This window comes from Lycorma delicatula, chromosome 4 (assembly GCF_047948215.1).
Source record: "Lycorma delicatula isolate Av1 chromosome 4, ASM4794821v1, whole genome shotgun sequence".
Classification (NCBI taxonomy): Eukaryota; Metazoa; Arthropoda; class Insecta; order Hemiptera; family Fulgoridae; genus Lycorma; species Lycorma delicatula.
Window position 1 is genome coordinate 142,971,194 of NC_134458.1, and position 15,591 is coordinate 142,986,784.

The window sequence follows — 15,591 nt, forward strand, 5'->3', positions numbered from 1 at the left end:
TCTCCAAGAAGTAGAAGTAAAGCGTTATGATGAAATGGCAGAGCGGAATTGAAGAACACCTTCTCTTATACTGACATTTAGTCTCCCAGTATCACCAGAGAAGATTAAAGTGGGTTATTTCGGTTCGGGTATGACCGTTCATACCCAACCCACAGTGATGTTTCAGGTGCCAAGGATATGGTCACACTACAACATCTTGCTCAAAAATGGAGATCTGTGCTCGATGTGCTAAGGAATGCCACAATGGCACCAACTGCCAAGAAGATGAAAATTGTGTGAACTGCAGTGGTTCACATACAGCCCGCTCCCGAGATTGCCCAACTTTTAAAGAAGAAAAGGCAATTCTCAGAATCTCTACCAAGCAGAATCTATTTTTTCTGGTGCACACAGAGAATATAAAATGACAATTAACTCATGGAACCTGTTTAAACCAGATGTATCTTTTGCCACCGCTACATCAAAACAAGCTCCTATAAATATAGGTAATCAGCAGTGTGGATCCTGCAATGAGCTAAAAAACTTGTTCAGATTTATCTGATCAAGTTGCTTCACTTACAGACACTATTTCAGAGCTGACTATAACAAACAGATAGTCATTATTTGAAATTACTGAAACCAGCAGTGGAACTCTCTGAAAGTTCCTCTCCCCAAAGTTTTACATATACGGGCAGGAGCAAAAACAGTTGGCAGTAAGCCATCTAATAAGTTCCCTGTTAAGAGAGCCCACACAAACATCCTCTCTGGGGTCTCATCTACAACTTCCCATCCTTCAAAATCTCTTCCTCCATCACCTCATTTGCTGGAGGATATGGTTGAGGAACCGCCCGTCCCAAGAACATTAGAGTTTTTTAAAATCAACAATACAAAAAAGAAAAACCAGATCACATACAACTAAATTTTTTATATAGTTTCCTGCAATTCTGTTTCTATAACTACCTTTATTTATAAACATTATTCAGTGGAACGTTAGAGGTCTTTGGTCCCGCATTGAAGGTGTTAAGAGTATTGATGCATGCGCATGAACCACTAATCATGTGCTTCCAAGAAACGCACCTTCTACAACAAGATGCAGTAACACTGAGAGGCTATTTCTGTGAGAGATAAGACTGTCTAGTAGACAGTAGAGAGTGGTGAAGTAGCTAGTTTTATGTGGAATGAGGTTTTGGATACAAGGATACCATTAGCTACTGTTATTCCTGCTCTTGCTGTGAAGGTCTATATCCCCTTCAAATCAAATTTTCTCTCCCAAATCCCATCGCTGTCAATAGTAGGAGACTTCAATGCCCACCATATTTCTTGATCATCTTTCTGCTCTCAAGGAAATGTGATAAACAGCGTGAAAGACCTTTGTCAACTGTATGATGAATCACACACATTCATGTCCTTATCATCATTGACCATCATCAACCTCTCTGTATGCTCACAGTTTACTTCCTCATTGTAATTGGTCAGTTTGTGATAACTTTAACAGCAGTAATCACAGGCCAGTTATTATTGCTTTTGGTGCTGACCGCAAGGTGAACAAAAGGCTACTTGGATGGATTGTTGAAAAGGCAGATTAGAATGGTTACCATAAAGCCGTCCCAACACATTATGATGGTGCAGACGTCCTTGATCAGCTTTCATCTTTTATGTCCATGAGAATGCTAATAGATTATATTCTCCTCTGATGTCTTCCCTTCATTCTGGTCAGACACAAAGTTGGTAAATACAAAGCAAGCCCCTTAAGCTACCGCCCTGTCTCCTTGACAAGCATTTTATGCAAAGTAATTAACAGAATGGTGAACTGCAGACTTACATGGTATTTGAAAAGACATGGCCTTTCATCTCCAGAACAGTATGGTCTCCGACAAGGATGATCTTCCATTGACCATGTAGTGTCATTGGAAACAGCTATACAAAACACTCTCCTACTTCGCCAGCGCTTCGTCGCTATCTTCTTGGATATCAGAAAGGTGTATGATACAGCCTGGCGATGTCGTATTCTAAACACGCTTAAAGAATGGGGATTCAAGGGCCGTATGCTTGCATTTATTAGGGATTTCTTAAATGACCAAACTTTCCATGTCCATGTTGGAGATTCTTTATCGGATAACGTTATCTTGGAAAATAGAGTACCTCAAGGATGTTTTAAGTGCCATCTTATTTTCTATAGCCATCAACAGTATTACCAAATATGTGCAGCCACCTGTTTCATTTTCATTGTTTGTTGATTTTGCTATATATATTACGTCCCGTTCAACAGCAGAGAGACTACTACAGAACACTATTTCTCACCTTGAAGGTGAGAAACATGCGGTATGACACGCCTACTCTTCAGTGTGTCATACCGTGCTTAAAACCCTGGATGCTGTGCATCATGCTTTCCTTTGTCTTGCCACAGGTGCCTTTAGATCAAGCCCCGACTTGATCTAGCTTATAGCTAGATCAAGCTTTAGATCAGCTTACTTGTTGACTGCAGTGAGCCATCACTTTGGGATAGACAGTCACTTTTAGCATCTTATTTTGCCCGTCTCAAAGGACAGCCAAATCACTCAGCTTTTGACTCAGTGGTTGTGAATCCTATTTTACAAAGGTATGAGAACCATTCATGTTGTACTGCACCTGTAGGTGTTTGTACCCGTCATCTACTGCACCTTATAAATGTTGACACCTTCTATTTTTCCAACATATCTGTGCTCAGACACAGTAGTATACATTGATGGATCGAAACACAATGATACCATTGGTTACATACACATTTGTTGTCAATGATAGAACTTATATGTTTGGTCTACCTGGTATCATGAGTGTATTTACTACTGAACTATACGCTATAAATAAGGCTCTGAATATCATTAACTCTATACTGTCATATCCTTATTTGCAGTGACTCATGTAGTGCTCTCCAAGCCTTAAAGAACTTTTATTCCAGACATCCTATCGTCATTTAAATCTACAACATAATCGCTGAGTTGAATCATCGCAACATACTAGTGAGTTTCTGCTGGATTCCTGGCCACATAGGGATTCTGGGTAATGAACGTGCAGATTCCACTGCTAAAGACACATTTAGTCAACCCCTTTTCACTACCTGTGTTGCTACATCCAAGTTTATTAAAACTCACACTTCGTACAAAGTGGCAAGACAACAGGATTGCCACAGCAGACAACAAACTTTGCTATACCAAAGATACTGTGTTGCCATGGGATTCCTCCCACAGGAAAATTCGCCGAGAGGAAGTGGTCCTCTGCTGATTGTGGATAGGTCATACGAGAGCCACTAATGGGTTCCTGAGTAGAAAAGTCACCACTATGCATAAGATGCGACTGCCGTTTAACTATGCGCCGCATCCTGTTGGATTGTATATGTTATTCGGCCGTACATCACAAATTTAAATTATCCAGAAACATTCGCTGTATCCTAGGCAATGACAAGCAAGTAGAAGATCGGGTATTTTTATCCCTATGGATTATAAAATGTTTAACAAAATGTAATATTTACCTAGTTGTAGTATTTGTATTTTTTATTCTTAAAAGAAAGTTTTTTTTTTTAGAATGTTAATCTTTGTTATCCTGGAAGAGGCCCTTTACATCCCTTTCAGATTTTGTTAAATTTGTTTTATATTTTAGTTTTTCATTTTAAATTAATTTATTTTACTATTAAGTTTCTGACTGTGGTAATAGTTGTAAGATTTACATGATAGTAGTTTTAAGTTTTAGTGATATCTTATCTGTGGTGTTAGCTTTAAATTTTAGTTGTTTTTTTCCATTTTTTAATATTTTAATTGTTTTTTAGTTTTAGCTTTTTATTTTTTCCGTGTATTTGATATTAGTTGTAGTTTTTTAGTGATATTATTTTTTAAGTTTTTAGTTTTTTTATATTTTAGTTTTAATCTAGTTTTATTTTTTAGTTTTGTTTTTAGATTTTTAACGATCACATTAATCCAGGCGATAACGCGAAAGCGTTTTTCGCCTTCAAAAAAAAAATCTGTCATAATAGCATCATAGCTTGTCCTTCATACTCATTTGATTATCACTATGTGTAACTTCTTATGTGGATACTTAAAGTACGAGTATAAAGTCTTTGAGAATTAACCTCCAGTGTATACATTAGTTAAAAGAATCAATCATGACTGTGATTCAACACATTCCATTAGAAGTGCTTAGGAAGACCTATGGGCTCTCAACAATGTGTAGACTTGCTTGCTGGAAAATGGGCTCATCTTAGGTTGTTAATTTTAAAACATAGTAGTAGCATTAAGTTCTTATTTATAAGTATTAATATCTAAATCTAATAGTAATTATTTTACAATTTTAAATTGTCTAAAAAAACTCTACTGAATACTGTATATGGCATGAATGACAATGTAGTGTTATACTTTTCTAATTAGATAATACCATTTATAAAGAGTCACATGTGATAATACTGAAATTATATTGTACTGTGGCAGAATTTTTTGTTAAGGATAAATTATGAGTTTTTATTTACAGTTAAATGTGTACCTACAAGTTATATACATTCACTAAGCAATTATTTGTTATTTTTATGTCGTCAGATTTTTCATGATCAATACATCTGTACTGACTGGAAGTAAATTTCATGGAGATATTTAACCATATATATATATATCTGGTTTTATATTGTATTACTTTAAATTTATATGTTAATAGTTTAACATATAAATTAATTTACATATTATTTATTGACTTCATTTTGATTTTTTGGGGGTTAAGTTATTTAAAATTCCAAAACTTTAAGTTTATAGGATTTAGAAATGGGGATATTCAACATTATTTCTAAATAGTTTTTGCCTCTGGGAAATTGCTGTGTCAGTAAATGATTTTTTTTCCTTAAACCATGCTGAAAGTTTCAAAACATATTGCTTTTAAAAAAATACTAGAAATCTTTATTTTTTCAAAGTTTTTGAATACTTTAAAAAATACAACTAACTGTAGTGAAGTTGGCTTATAATTTTATAAAATAAGTGCTGAATCTTTCTTAACAATGGACATCGTAAGGCAGCTGGGAAGTACACCATCATTAAGAGATTCGTTAATAAAATTTTTAAGAGAGACAATAGTAATATATATGACTTCTTTTAAAAATACTGGTAGGATTAATATTATCAATATTCACTGAATGTTTATTGTTTATACTGAAAGTACAAGTTTTAACTTCCTGGATATTAAAAAGGTAAAAAATTAAACAGAATTCAACAGAATCATTGTTATTTTTATGACCTTCACACACACACACACACACACACACGAACACACACACACATATATATACACGGAAAAGAAATCATTAAATCATCCCCTCTGCTAACTGAATAAGGAATGAGATAACAGAAGTTGAGTTTTTTGTATTTTTTTAATGAAAATATCTGACCTGTTTTTGTTGTTTCCAAACCCACTTTCACTTTTGATAACTGCCCATATAATTTTATTGTTATTGTTTGAATTAATTATTAAATTATAATTTTTTTAATTTTACAAATAATTTGAGCAAAAATTTTTTTTTATAATTTTTCAAGTAATTCTGGAAGTTATCAAGCAAACTATATTTAGACATGTCATTGTTAGCTTACCGCCAGATTTTACAAGTTTTTTTTTAACAATAAGTGCAGGTTTTTTTTTTATTAAAATGGAATTTTGAAAGAAGGCCTTTTAAAAAGCATTAAAAAATTGTTACATTTTTCATTAAAGATAATTCGGTTATTACTTTTTAATTTGTTTTTAGTATCACAAAGTTCTCAAATTTTGAATTGAATCTTTATTGAATATCCTAATGCAAGAATAAAAGTAATTGTTGTCAGTGATATTTTTGATTAATAAATTATGCTGTTGTGTTATGATAGTTGTGATCAACTATCTAATTACTAAAGGCAGTAATTTGAACAAAAGGATCAAAAATAGTAATTTGGTAAATTTGTAAAACGTTTTTATGGGAGCTCTATAAATTACCATCAACATCAGTTTGACTAGGGGATTGAATTCCCGATGTCTAAAACTTTGGAGAATCTTTACCCAAAACTACTCTGCCACTCAAATTTAAATTTAACCAGTGACAAATATACATGTAATATGTAAGTCATATCATACTAATTTGTTTCCTTCTGTGACCATTCACTTTCCTTCAGGGAAGCAATGAAGGATGTCAATGTATAACACCCTGAATGGCTCAACCGCCCTTTCCTAATTGCAATACTGAGGATCTCGACGAACAGCCCCTTTGATTGCATTCTTATCATAGATCATGATCTGGAGAAAAACCCTTAGATAGATCTTCCACCTCATGTAATAAAAAGACGAGGACAGCCTGGCTTAACCACTTGGTAGTCCGACCCCAAATAACTCTGCATAAGGCCAACATAGACTTTCCATGGTTCTTAATAAGCAAAAGGACTTTACAGGACATAGTAGTCTCTTGCCGCCTTCTTCCTTGACTTGATAGCAGTCAATCCACTGCCATCAATTGTTTTGTCTTACAATTTGGAATCAGAACCATTGAGAAATATCACAAAAATTGCTATTAATAATAATTAATATTAACTTAGCATTATAAAACAGTTGAAATCATTGTTAGCTTTGCAAAGTTAATGGAGAGAATGTAATGAGTAAAGATGGTCTGAGGTTAGGTACCAGTGTATATAATAAACTGTTTTAGAAGATTGAAAATAAAAGTTCCTAGAGGATCTTAAGTTCACTATTTTAGAATTGTATAGTTTGTTTCTTAGTTTTCATACAAGTTTATCATAGAAAAAAAATGGCTTACTTTAAATAGCTTTCACAGTGTTAAAGAGTTGAAAGGAGGTAGGTTAAATACTAGATAACAGAATGTTATAATGCTGGAATTAAAAATATGATTTATTTACTTTAATTTTTTTGTTGTTGTTTAAATATAGACATGGAAAATAGTACAGTTAGCTTTAGTACGATGTGTGTTATTTTGGAACTGGGATACTACAAGTAGTAATCGTTTAGAACTTTTGAAACATGTTGTTAAACAAATGACACCTGGTGGTATAACTGATTTAAAGCAGATTATTTGGCTTCTTCAGAACTGTCAGCCTGATAATAAAGAACCCAGACGATTACTTTTTTTGGCTGTTCAGGTATTTTTTTTTAATTGATTTATTAAATTTTACGTATTCATATAGTTAAAAATTTTTTTGTTGTATATATTAGAAGATGATTTGAAACAAAGATATTTTTAGTTTATTAGCATGTTGGTCAAATTGGACTGGCAGAAAATAATGTAAATTTTATTTATGCTGACCTGATCAGTTTGTTTCTTACATAACTAGTCACTAAATCGATAGCCCTGAATACTTGAGAGTTATTTAAATATATAAACTAAATTTTAGTAATTAACTTGTTTTTTTTAGGATATAACAGAAACTTCATTTGAAAATGTACAAATGAATTATTTTAATAAGCATTTTATTTATATTTATTTTAATTAATATAATATTTATAACGTTGATATTATACACTTATAAATAAATAAAAACAATATTAAGAAGAGAAATCAAAAAAATTTATTATTTTTTTTATTTAATTTGTAACATTAATACAATAACATGATTTTGTTATCCTATTTGTAATAACAGCATTAATAAAATAAAATCCATTTAATGGCATAAAATAAACTTGTAAAAGCTAAAGAGCCAAATAACAAGATTGTACCTGGTAGGTAATAGAATTAAATAAAATATTCAGGTTGACGTATTTAACGAATAGAAGCTAATATTATTTTAAATTATTAATTCACTTTCATGCTGTTTTATTAGGAGAAATATTGAGTTAAAGAGAAAACAATTTATAGTTACAAAACCATTATGTTTTTTGTTTTACAATATGTTGTAATTTTTATTATTTCAGCCAGTTCTAGAACAGTCTGTAAATGAATTTCCACAACTTATTGAAACTTGTCCAGAAATTATTGAAGATGTATTAAAATTTTTCTTAGAATCTTTTCGGTTATTTCAAGATTTTATAGGAGTAGATTTTATATTCAGAGCAATAACTGTATTCTTAACAGCATATCAAAGGTAAGAAATTTAAAATATATAATTTGTTATTAATAAATTAATTTTTTTAATTGTATGTAATCACATACACCTTCTTCCATCAATGCTAAAATATTCAGAAGTTAAATTGATTGTCACTAGAAATGGAAAGGAAACAACATAACTAATTTCTATTGTAAATAGGTAAAAAAAGAAGCAGCTACTCAGAGATTTGTAGATGAATCCATTTTTATTTTTACTGTGTTTTATCATTTACAAAATAAATTTTTTGCCGACCTGTTTTAAACTTTTCCTTTGTATCTAATGAGGAAGATATGTGTTACAATAATAATATTATTGTACTAATAAATTGTAAATAATATTTTCTAGATTCAAGTAATCAAAATATATTTTTGTAGGTTGTATTTATTTTTTTTTTTGCGCTCTAGTTCAGATGGTTTTGCCACTGTAGTTAGTTGCCTACCGCCTAGGGCCAGCCCTGTTACAACAGATAGCAGCACTTGTGTAAATTAATACACAATTTTCATTTTTAGTAGTTTTGTTTTTAAATCTTTTTATGCAATAACGGAATTATTTCAATCATGACAGGATGCAGGATTTTGCAAAAGTACTTTCATTAAAAAATTAAGGTAAGATATGTCTTATCTCAATATTCCATACTAGGTGGTTTATTTAATAGAATTTAAATATAATTTAACAGTACAGAGGAATAATATGAATCTTTAAAAAATAAATTTCAGTAAAATAATACATATATATATATATATATATTATATACTGTTTGTTTTTTTATTGTCACCATTTCTGATATTATAAAAACCTGGTTTTTACCATATTTGTCAAAACTAAACACTAATAAAAAACAAAAACTGAGTAATATTAAATTTTTCAACAAAATTATGAAAATATAGTATAAATGAAAATTTCTGCTAGTCTGGTGACAGTAAGTTATAACTTTTTATGTACTTTCATGTTCTAGAATGACACTGATGTATTTCTTAATTTATCTTATTATTTATTTATTGAACTTATTTTATTTAATCTGACTTTATTATTGTTTCTATTTGACTATGAATTAAGATGATGTTGATGATTTTTAATTATCTTTTATTGTTTCAGTGCTGATTTAAAAGAGAATTCTTGTGGAGTTGAACAATTATTAGAATTATTAACATTAATTGTTGAACATCCTGCTAATACTTACAAACAGTTTATACCTAATTGTATTGAATTATGTCTAGATCAGATTTATCCACACATAGCCGACATTTCTAGTCCGCAAATTAAACCTGCCTTCTTTCAATTGTTTAAAAGGTAAAAGATTACTTAATTTTTTTTAAGAGAAATTGCTTTGTTGAGTAAATGTGTGCAAGTATTATCCTCCTTTTATAATCACTTTTCTGTTTTGGGCTTTGTCTAAATGTTCTTCTGCTTTGAGAAATACCGATGTAGTATTGTTTAATGCAGCTTATAACTTATGAATCTCAATGAATGCTCTACACACATTAAAAATGTTATTTATTGCTTATGCATTCATTGTATCTTTGTCTGAAGCTGTGTCCTCTTTGTTCACTGTAGTTCTTTGTGCTGTCAAAGCATATATATTCTAGAAATAAATGTATTGCTAGGATGTTTGTGTTGTGGTGGATGTGTTTCTTTGTTTTTTGTCCTAAATGGTACGTTGTATACAGCTGTTTTTTGCCCTTATTTATTTTATGTGAGTGTAAGTATGTATATATATATATATATATATCCACATGTGTGGTAAATATTTTAATGTTAAAATATTTACGTGAACTTGATATATGATATTTGCAGTGTTAATTCATCTCTAAATCATGAATCTAAAAGTTGAGAGCTTATTTAACCAACTGAAGAATACAGCTTTAAAGATTCAATGAACACATAATAAAAGAGTTACATAAAGTCACTAATTGTCCAAATGGGGTTAGAAATGTTATAAAAAAAGAAAATAATGACTAAAAGACTTAACTGTAACTATGCTGGTTTGCCAAGAAAAGACAATATTTTATTATTTTTTACATATTTTTTTATTTACCCTTTTATTGTGGTATAAGTGATAAAGACCTGGTTTTCACTTGATCATTAATAATACAGTCTTTGTTACCAATATGTTAATTGTTATTAATAAATTATTGTTATTAATAAATTGTTATTTCAGTTTTTGCACTGAATATTTGTTTCTGATTCTTGTTTCAGTATTTTAATGCATAAATGGCACTACTTTTATTCTGGATCGTTATTAGGATGTGAGCCTGTATTAGAACATAAAGACCGGTTTTGTCAAATATTAGTCACATTTGGTCAGTCACTTACACAGACTGATATTAGAGTATTTGCACAAAATCTTCATGCTTTAGAGTCTGTTAATACTAAATGGAAACTTTATCACAAGGTAATGAGAGTTTTTGCTAGTTTTTTATTACAACTTTATACAATGACTGTTATAAGAATTTTACTGTTTTCATTACTAGCACTTTGAGCAGTTGAGGTTTCTGTGTTTGCAATTTTAAGTGACCTTTACTGTTTACTAATTTTGATTTTTGTCTTATAATTCATATATATATATCTTTAGTTACATTTATTTCATGACACATGAGTACCTCATGTGTCATGTCTGTAAGTGTTGTATTATTTTTGTTTAAGTGTTTAAGTTTGCTTAATGTTATAAATTGTTTTGCTTTAGGTATGCCATTTCGAGTAACCATTTTATGTGTTAGTGTAACAAGTACTTGTTACGATTTTGTTTGATGTTTAATGACAGAAAGCATTGAACATGATGGTGCCCTGTGACAGAACAACTGGCGGGAACATTTATCAATGTATTCTGTCATTATACACAAAACAAAATTGCAAGTACCTGTTATATTACATGCACAGTGGCTTTTAAACATCACCTGAAGTGCTCTAATAAGTTTTACCACTCACATTCAAATGCTTAAAAAAAATTGTGTGTATGTATAAATTTATGTATGTATAAATGTGTGTATGTATAAATTGTTTATATATATATATATATATATATATATAAAATTTTGGATACTTTTTAAACAGGCCTTGTTCTTTTGAACATAATTTTCAAACTAAAGTGAAGTCTTGGATTACAAAAAAAAATTGCAAAAGACGTATTAGATTAAGTAGAATCAGAAAATAAAAGAAAGAAGAAAGACCCAAGATTATATTACGATGAAAAGTTTATGATGGGGCTTTTTATGCAAGACTTATATACACGAGTTCATTGTGAGCACAGATGAGTTATGTATAAATGTACTATAAATTCGATTTTAAGCTGATTTTTTTATAATTAATGATTTAGTTTTAATACAAACTTTTCTAAATGAAAAAATCTAATTCAGAAATCGTTTTTATTTATTTAAAATGGCACCCTGAACAGAATCTGGTCCTGACAACACCTTTAAAGTTATTCATCTAAGATGAACTAAGTAGTAACACTTAATTGAAACTTAATATTTGAATATTTTTTAAGTGTATAAATAGTAAATATTTTTTTGCCTTTGTCATTTAATAACTTATCAATCATTTCTGTTTACAGGATTTGTTCAGATCTGCATTCTTGGGAGAATTTCTAACTGTATTAATGAATAATTTGGTTGAAAAATCACATGCTCTTCTTGGGGATGAAATTGCTACAGCAGTGTATAATATGGCTGCTGTAGATTTTAATACTTATTTTAATAGTTTCATTCCTCATTTTTTATCACAAGTATCAGGATTAGATTCATATCAAAGAGAAATGTTACATCAAAGAACTAAACCTGATACTGTAAGTATATAGAATGTCAGATTTGGATGATCTCTTAGTTGTGTTTTGTAAAGTTATACAATACATTAGAAAAATACTAAATTTGTTATTTTTTATGTTTATTTTTGCTTTTTATACACCACTCAGCAATAGTAATTTAAAGTATTAGATTATGTATGTATTTCAAAGACTAGTTCACAGGGTACTTACACAAGTTTCCAAATTATCAAATACTTGGTTAATGAAATATACCAATACTTCACTAACCAATATCTCTTATCATCTATTGACTCACCTGAATGAATGGGTAGTTAGGTGAAAGTTTTGGGAAGTATCTTAAGGAAAGTAAGAGGACTTCAAAGAAAGAATGGAGACTGCAGAAAAGGATATAATAGAATAGATTGAAATGGTTTGGACATCTAATAGAATGGTAAAAGAAAGGGTAACAGTTATAGAAATGACTAGAGAAATTGATTAGAACAAAAGATGGATATGTAAGATGTTAGTAACTTTTATTAAAAAGGGATGTGATTTGAGTAAAAGTTTTTATGAAGAACTTGAAAGAATGGAAGAAGCTGGAAACTTGATCTGCAACTTGACCTGAAATTGACTGGATGTGCAAAAAAAATTAATTTTTCTTTCTTGTAATAAATTATTATGTCTCTTGATTTTACATAGCATAATAATGTATAAAATAATATACATGTATATAATATATATTTGTAAAATTTTGTTGTGGCATTATAAAAAAATTAAACATATTTCTGAGCATTAACAAAGGTATTAAAATATCAGAAGTTACCTATGTCAAAAACTTCTCTTGTGCTGTGTGACATTTCTTATTTATATTCTGTGATTTTGTGAAAGTTACAATTAAATTTTTACGTTAAATTTACTGCTATTGGACTGGGACATCAGGGAGAAATGAGTTAAGTTAACTTTGTTCAACATACTTTATTTTTTTCAGGTTTTCAGTGCATTTTATGCTTGCTAGTACATAAAAATCAACTGTCTGTATTAATTTTATTTAGCATGGCCCATTTGTATATATAATATATAAAAAGTTATCATAAATTATAATTTTCGCTTACCAACAATTATTAGTAGTGATTATGTTTTACTGCTTTTAGAAAATATTATTTCCATCTTCAGGAACATATGTTAGTTAATTATATATTATAAATTCACTTCACATATTAAACTGAGTTAGATTAAAATAAAATAAAATTTATATGAAACATATCAATTGATCGTCAAGTAAATAAAATCAAGCCATTCGTATATGCATCTGTCATTAAAGGAGTCTCAGCTGTTATGTTTATTGTAATGAAATCAGTTTGGCCAACATAAGAATCAACAATTATTGTTTAAAATCTGTTTGAATAAAATATCATTATCAAAATTTGTTTGTTCATTTATCAGATTGTTGTTATTTAAATATATACGAAATTTTTCTGTTTTAAAATATGTTTGGCAAAATTAGATAGTTCATTTTTATATTATGGTATATTGCCAAACATATTTTAGAACAGAATCATAATTACCCAAACAATTTTATTAATATTCTCAGATACTCTAATAATCTTTATAAAACAGATATTTTAGAAAATTTTCATATATATTTAAATAACAACAATCTGATAAACAAATAAACGAATTTTGATAATGATATTTTATTCAAACAGATTTTAAACAATAATTGTTGATTCTTACGTTGGTCAAATTGATTTCATTACAATAAACATAGCAGTTGAGATTCTTTAATGACAAGACTCATGTACATATGGCTTGACTTGACTTTACTTGACAATCAATTGTTATGTTTTATATAAGCTTTATTTTATTTTAAGCTAACACAGTTTAATATGTGAAGTGAATTTATAATATATATTTAATTAACATATGTTCCTGAAGATGAGAATAATATTTTTTGAAAGCACTAGTACATAATCATTATTAATAATTGCTGGTAAGTGGAAATTATAATTTATAAAAACGTTTTATGCGTACCATTTGTATTGATTTCATTTAATATTATTCAGAGAACTCATTTTCTGAATACAAAAAAAAATTCAAATAACAAAATTTTACCAAAAATCTTACAAATAAGTGTTATGTGCTAGAATACAATTAAGCTTTTGTACTTTTACTAATTCTAATGTTGTTGCATGGGAAGAAGAGTTGTTTGAAAATGAGAAGAAATGAGATTGTTTTTTTTTAGAAGGGGCAGTGGATTGCTGAGGAAATAAAGGGGAATAGTTCTGTTCTTTTAAGTTTTTTACTGGTGTGAATGGAAGAAGTTAAATCTTCCAAATTTAACTAATACTGCATAAGAAGCTCATTGAACATCTTCAGTCATGACTGGATAATATGTTTTATAGTAATAAAGTGTATTTAATTAATTTTTAATACAGTTTACAATTTATGCCTTTACTGTCATTTTATATTAAAATAAAAAATAAAAATTTACTTAATTTTGTTGAAAAACCAAATTGAACAAATTAAAATTATCAAAAAATGAAAATTTTCACTTAAATTAGTATCCAGGTTTCTATCCAGTAGGAATCACACCTGTTTTGTAATGTAGGCATGTATAACAAAATAAATATTGCCTGATGGATACTGGTTAAGCAAAGAGAGTTAAACAGAAAACTGGAACTTTGTCTATGTTATAGAACTGGTATCTAGGACTATATAAGAAGCTGATTTTACATCTACGGAGATAGCAGCCAATTTTAATAGTAGTGATTTTTTATGTGCTGTGTTTGATAGAATTAAGTGTATCTTCATTTGCTATAAAGAGTACAATAATAAGATTTCAAACATACAAATTAAAAATGTACGTTATTAAAAACTATATAAAAATATCTTAATATTAAGTAATCTATACAGAAAATAATTTTTATAAAAAAAAGTTGTAATTAAATAATTTTTTGTTTCAGGATTTACCATCATTTATTCAAAATATGCATCGACTTGCTAATGATATACGCTGTTATGCACTATGTAATGGTAGTGTTCCATCACTTTAATATAACGTATAATTTTATCAAATTTTTGTATGTTTCATACTAATGTATTGTTATATATATATATATATATATATATATATATGTTTATGTTGACTGTGATAATATAAAAATAATGTTGTTGTTTACAGTGCTTGAATGAAATTAAATAGTTTAAGTAATATGTTTTGTAAAATAGAAGAAATGTACACTGCCACCTTATTGTGTTTAAAAGGTTTATGTTTGTAATGCTATTGATTTGTACTTGATTAGTGTTTGTATAAAAAGAAAGAAATTGTTAAATATGAAAAAAGAAAATCAATTTCATATTTTCATTTGGTTGTATATTAAATTATAGTATGCAATGTACAGTTTAGTGCAATTAAAATAATACTTTTAAGTGATAATGCTGAGAAAATTTTAGGTTATATATTATATGAAGATAAATTTTTAGTGTTTTTATTAATATATCATACTTCCTACACTTTCTAATTGTTTTTATTTATGAGTACTTTTTCTTTTCCTATTAATGTTGATATATATTTTTTCCTGTAGTTCTGATTGATGTTGTGCATTTTGTTCATAATTTAAGTTACATAAAGTATGATAATGCACCAAAACAACAGAACTAGTAAAATTGTTTGCCCTGGCCTTATCCCATTTCATTTGGGGTTGGCCCTTCTAGTTATTTTTAGGTCATTTTGCTCTATCTTTAACGATTTCAGGATTTTTTTTTACATTGACACCTAACGTTTTCTATGGTTTTAGTCCAAATTGTCAG

The 15,591-nt window shown here is 29.0% G+C and overlaps 1 protein-coding gene across 1 annotated transcript in view; it reads left to right on the forward strand.

The window, feature by feature from the left end:
- Positions 1–15,291, forward strand: part of ebo (exportin ellipsoid body open) — a 47,046-nt gene extending 31,755 nt beyond the window's left edge. The window contains exons 12-17 of the mRNA XM_075364300.1: positions 6,891–7,100; positions 7,870–8,039; positions 9,138–9,332; positions 10,239–10,434; positions 11,593–11,823; positions 14,745–15,291. Coding sequence (XP_075220415.1) covers positions 6,891–7,100; positions 7,870–8,039; positions 9,138–9,332; positions 10,239–10,434; positions 11,593–11,823; positions 14,745–14,834 — 1,092 coding nt within the window. The 3' untranslated portion in view covers positions 14,835–15,291. The remainder of the gene's footprint in view (positions 1–6,890; positions 7,101–7,869; positions 8,040–9,137; positions 9,333–10,238; positions 10,435–11,592; positions 11,824–14,744) is intronic.
- Positions 15,292–15,591: the final 300 nt, after the last annotated feature.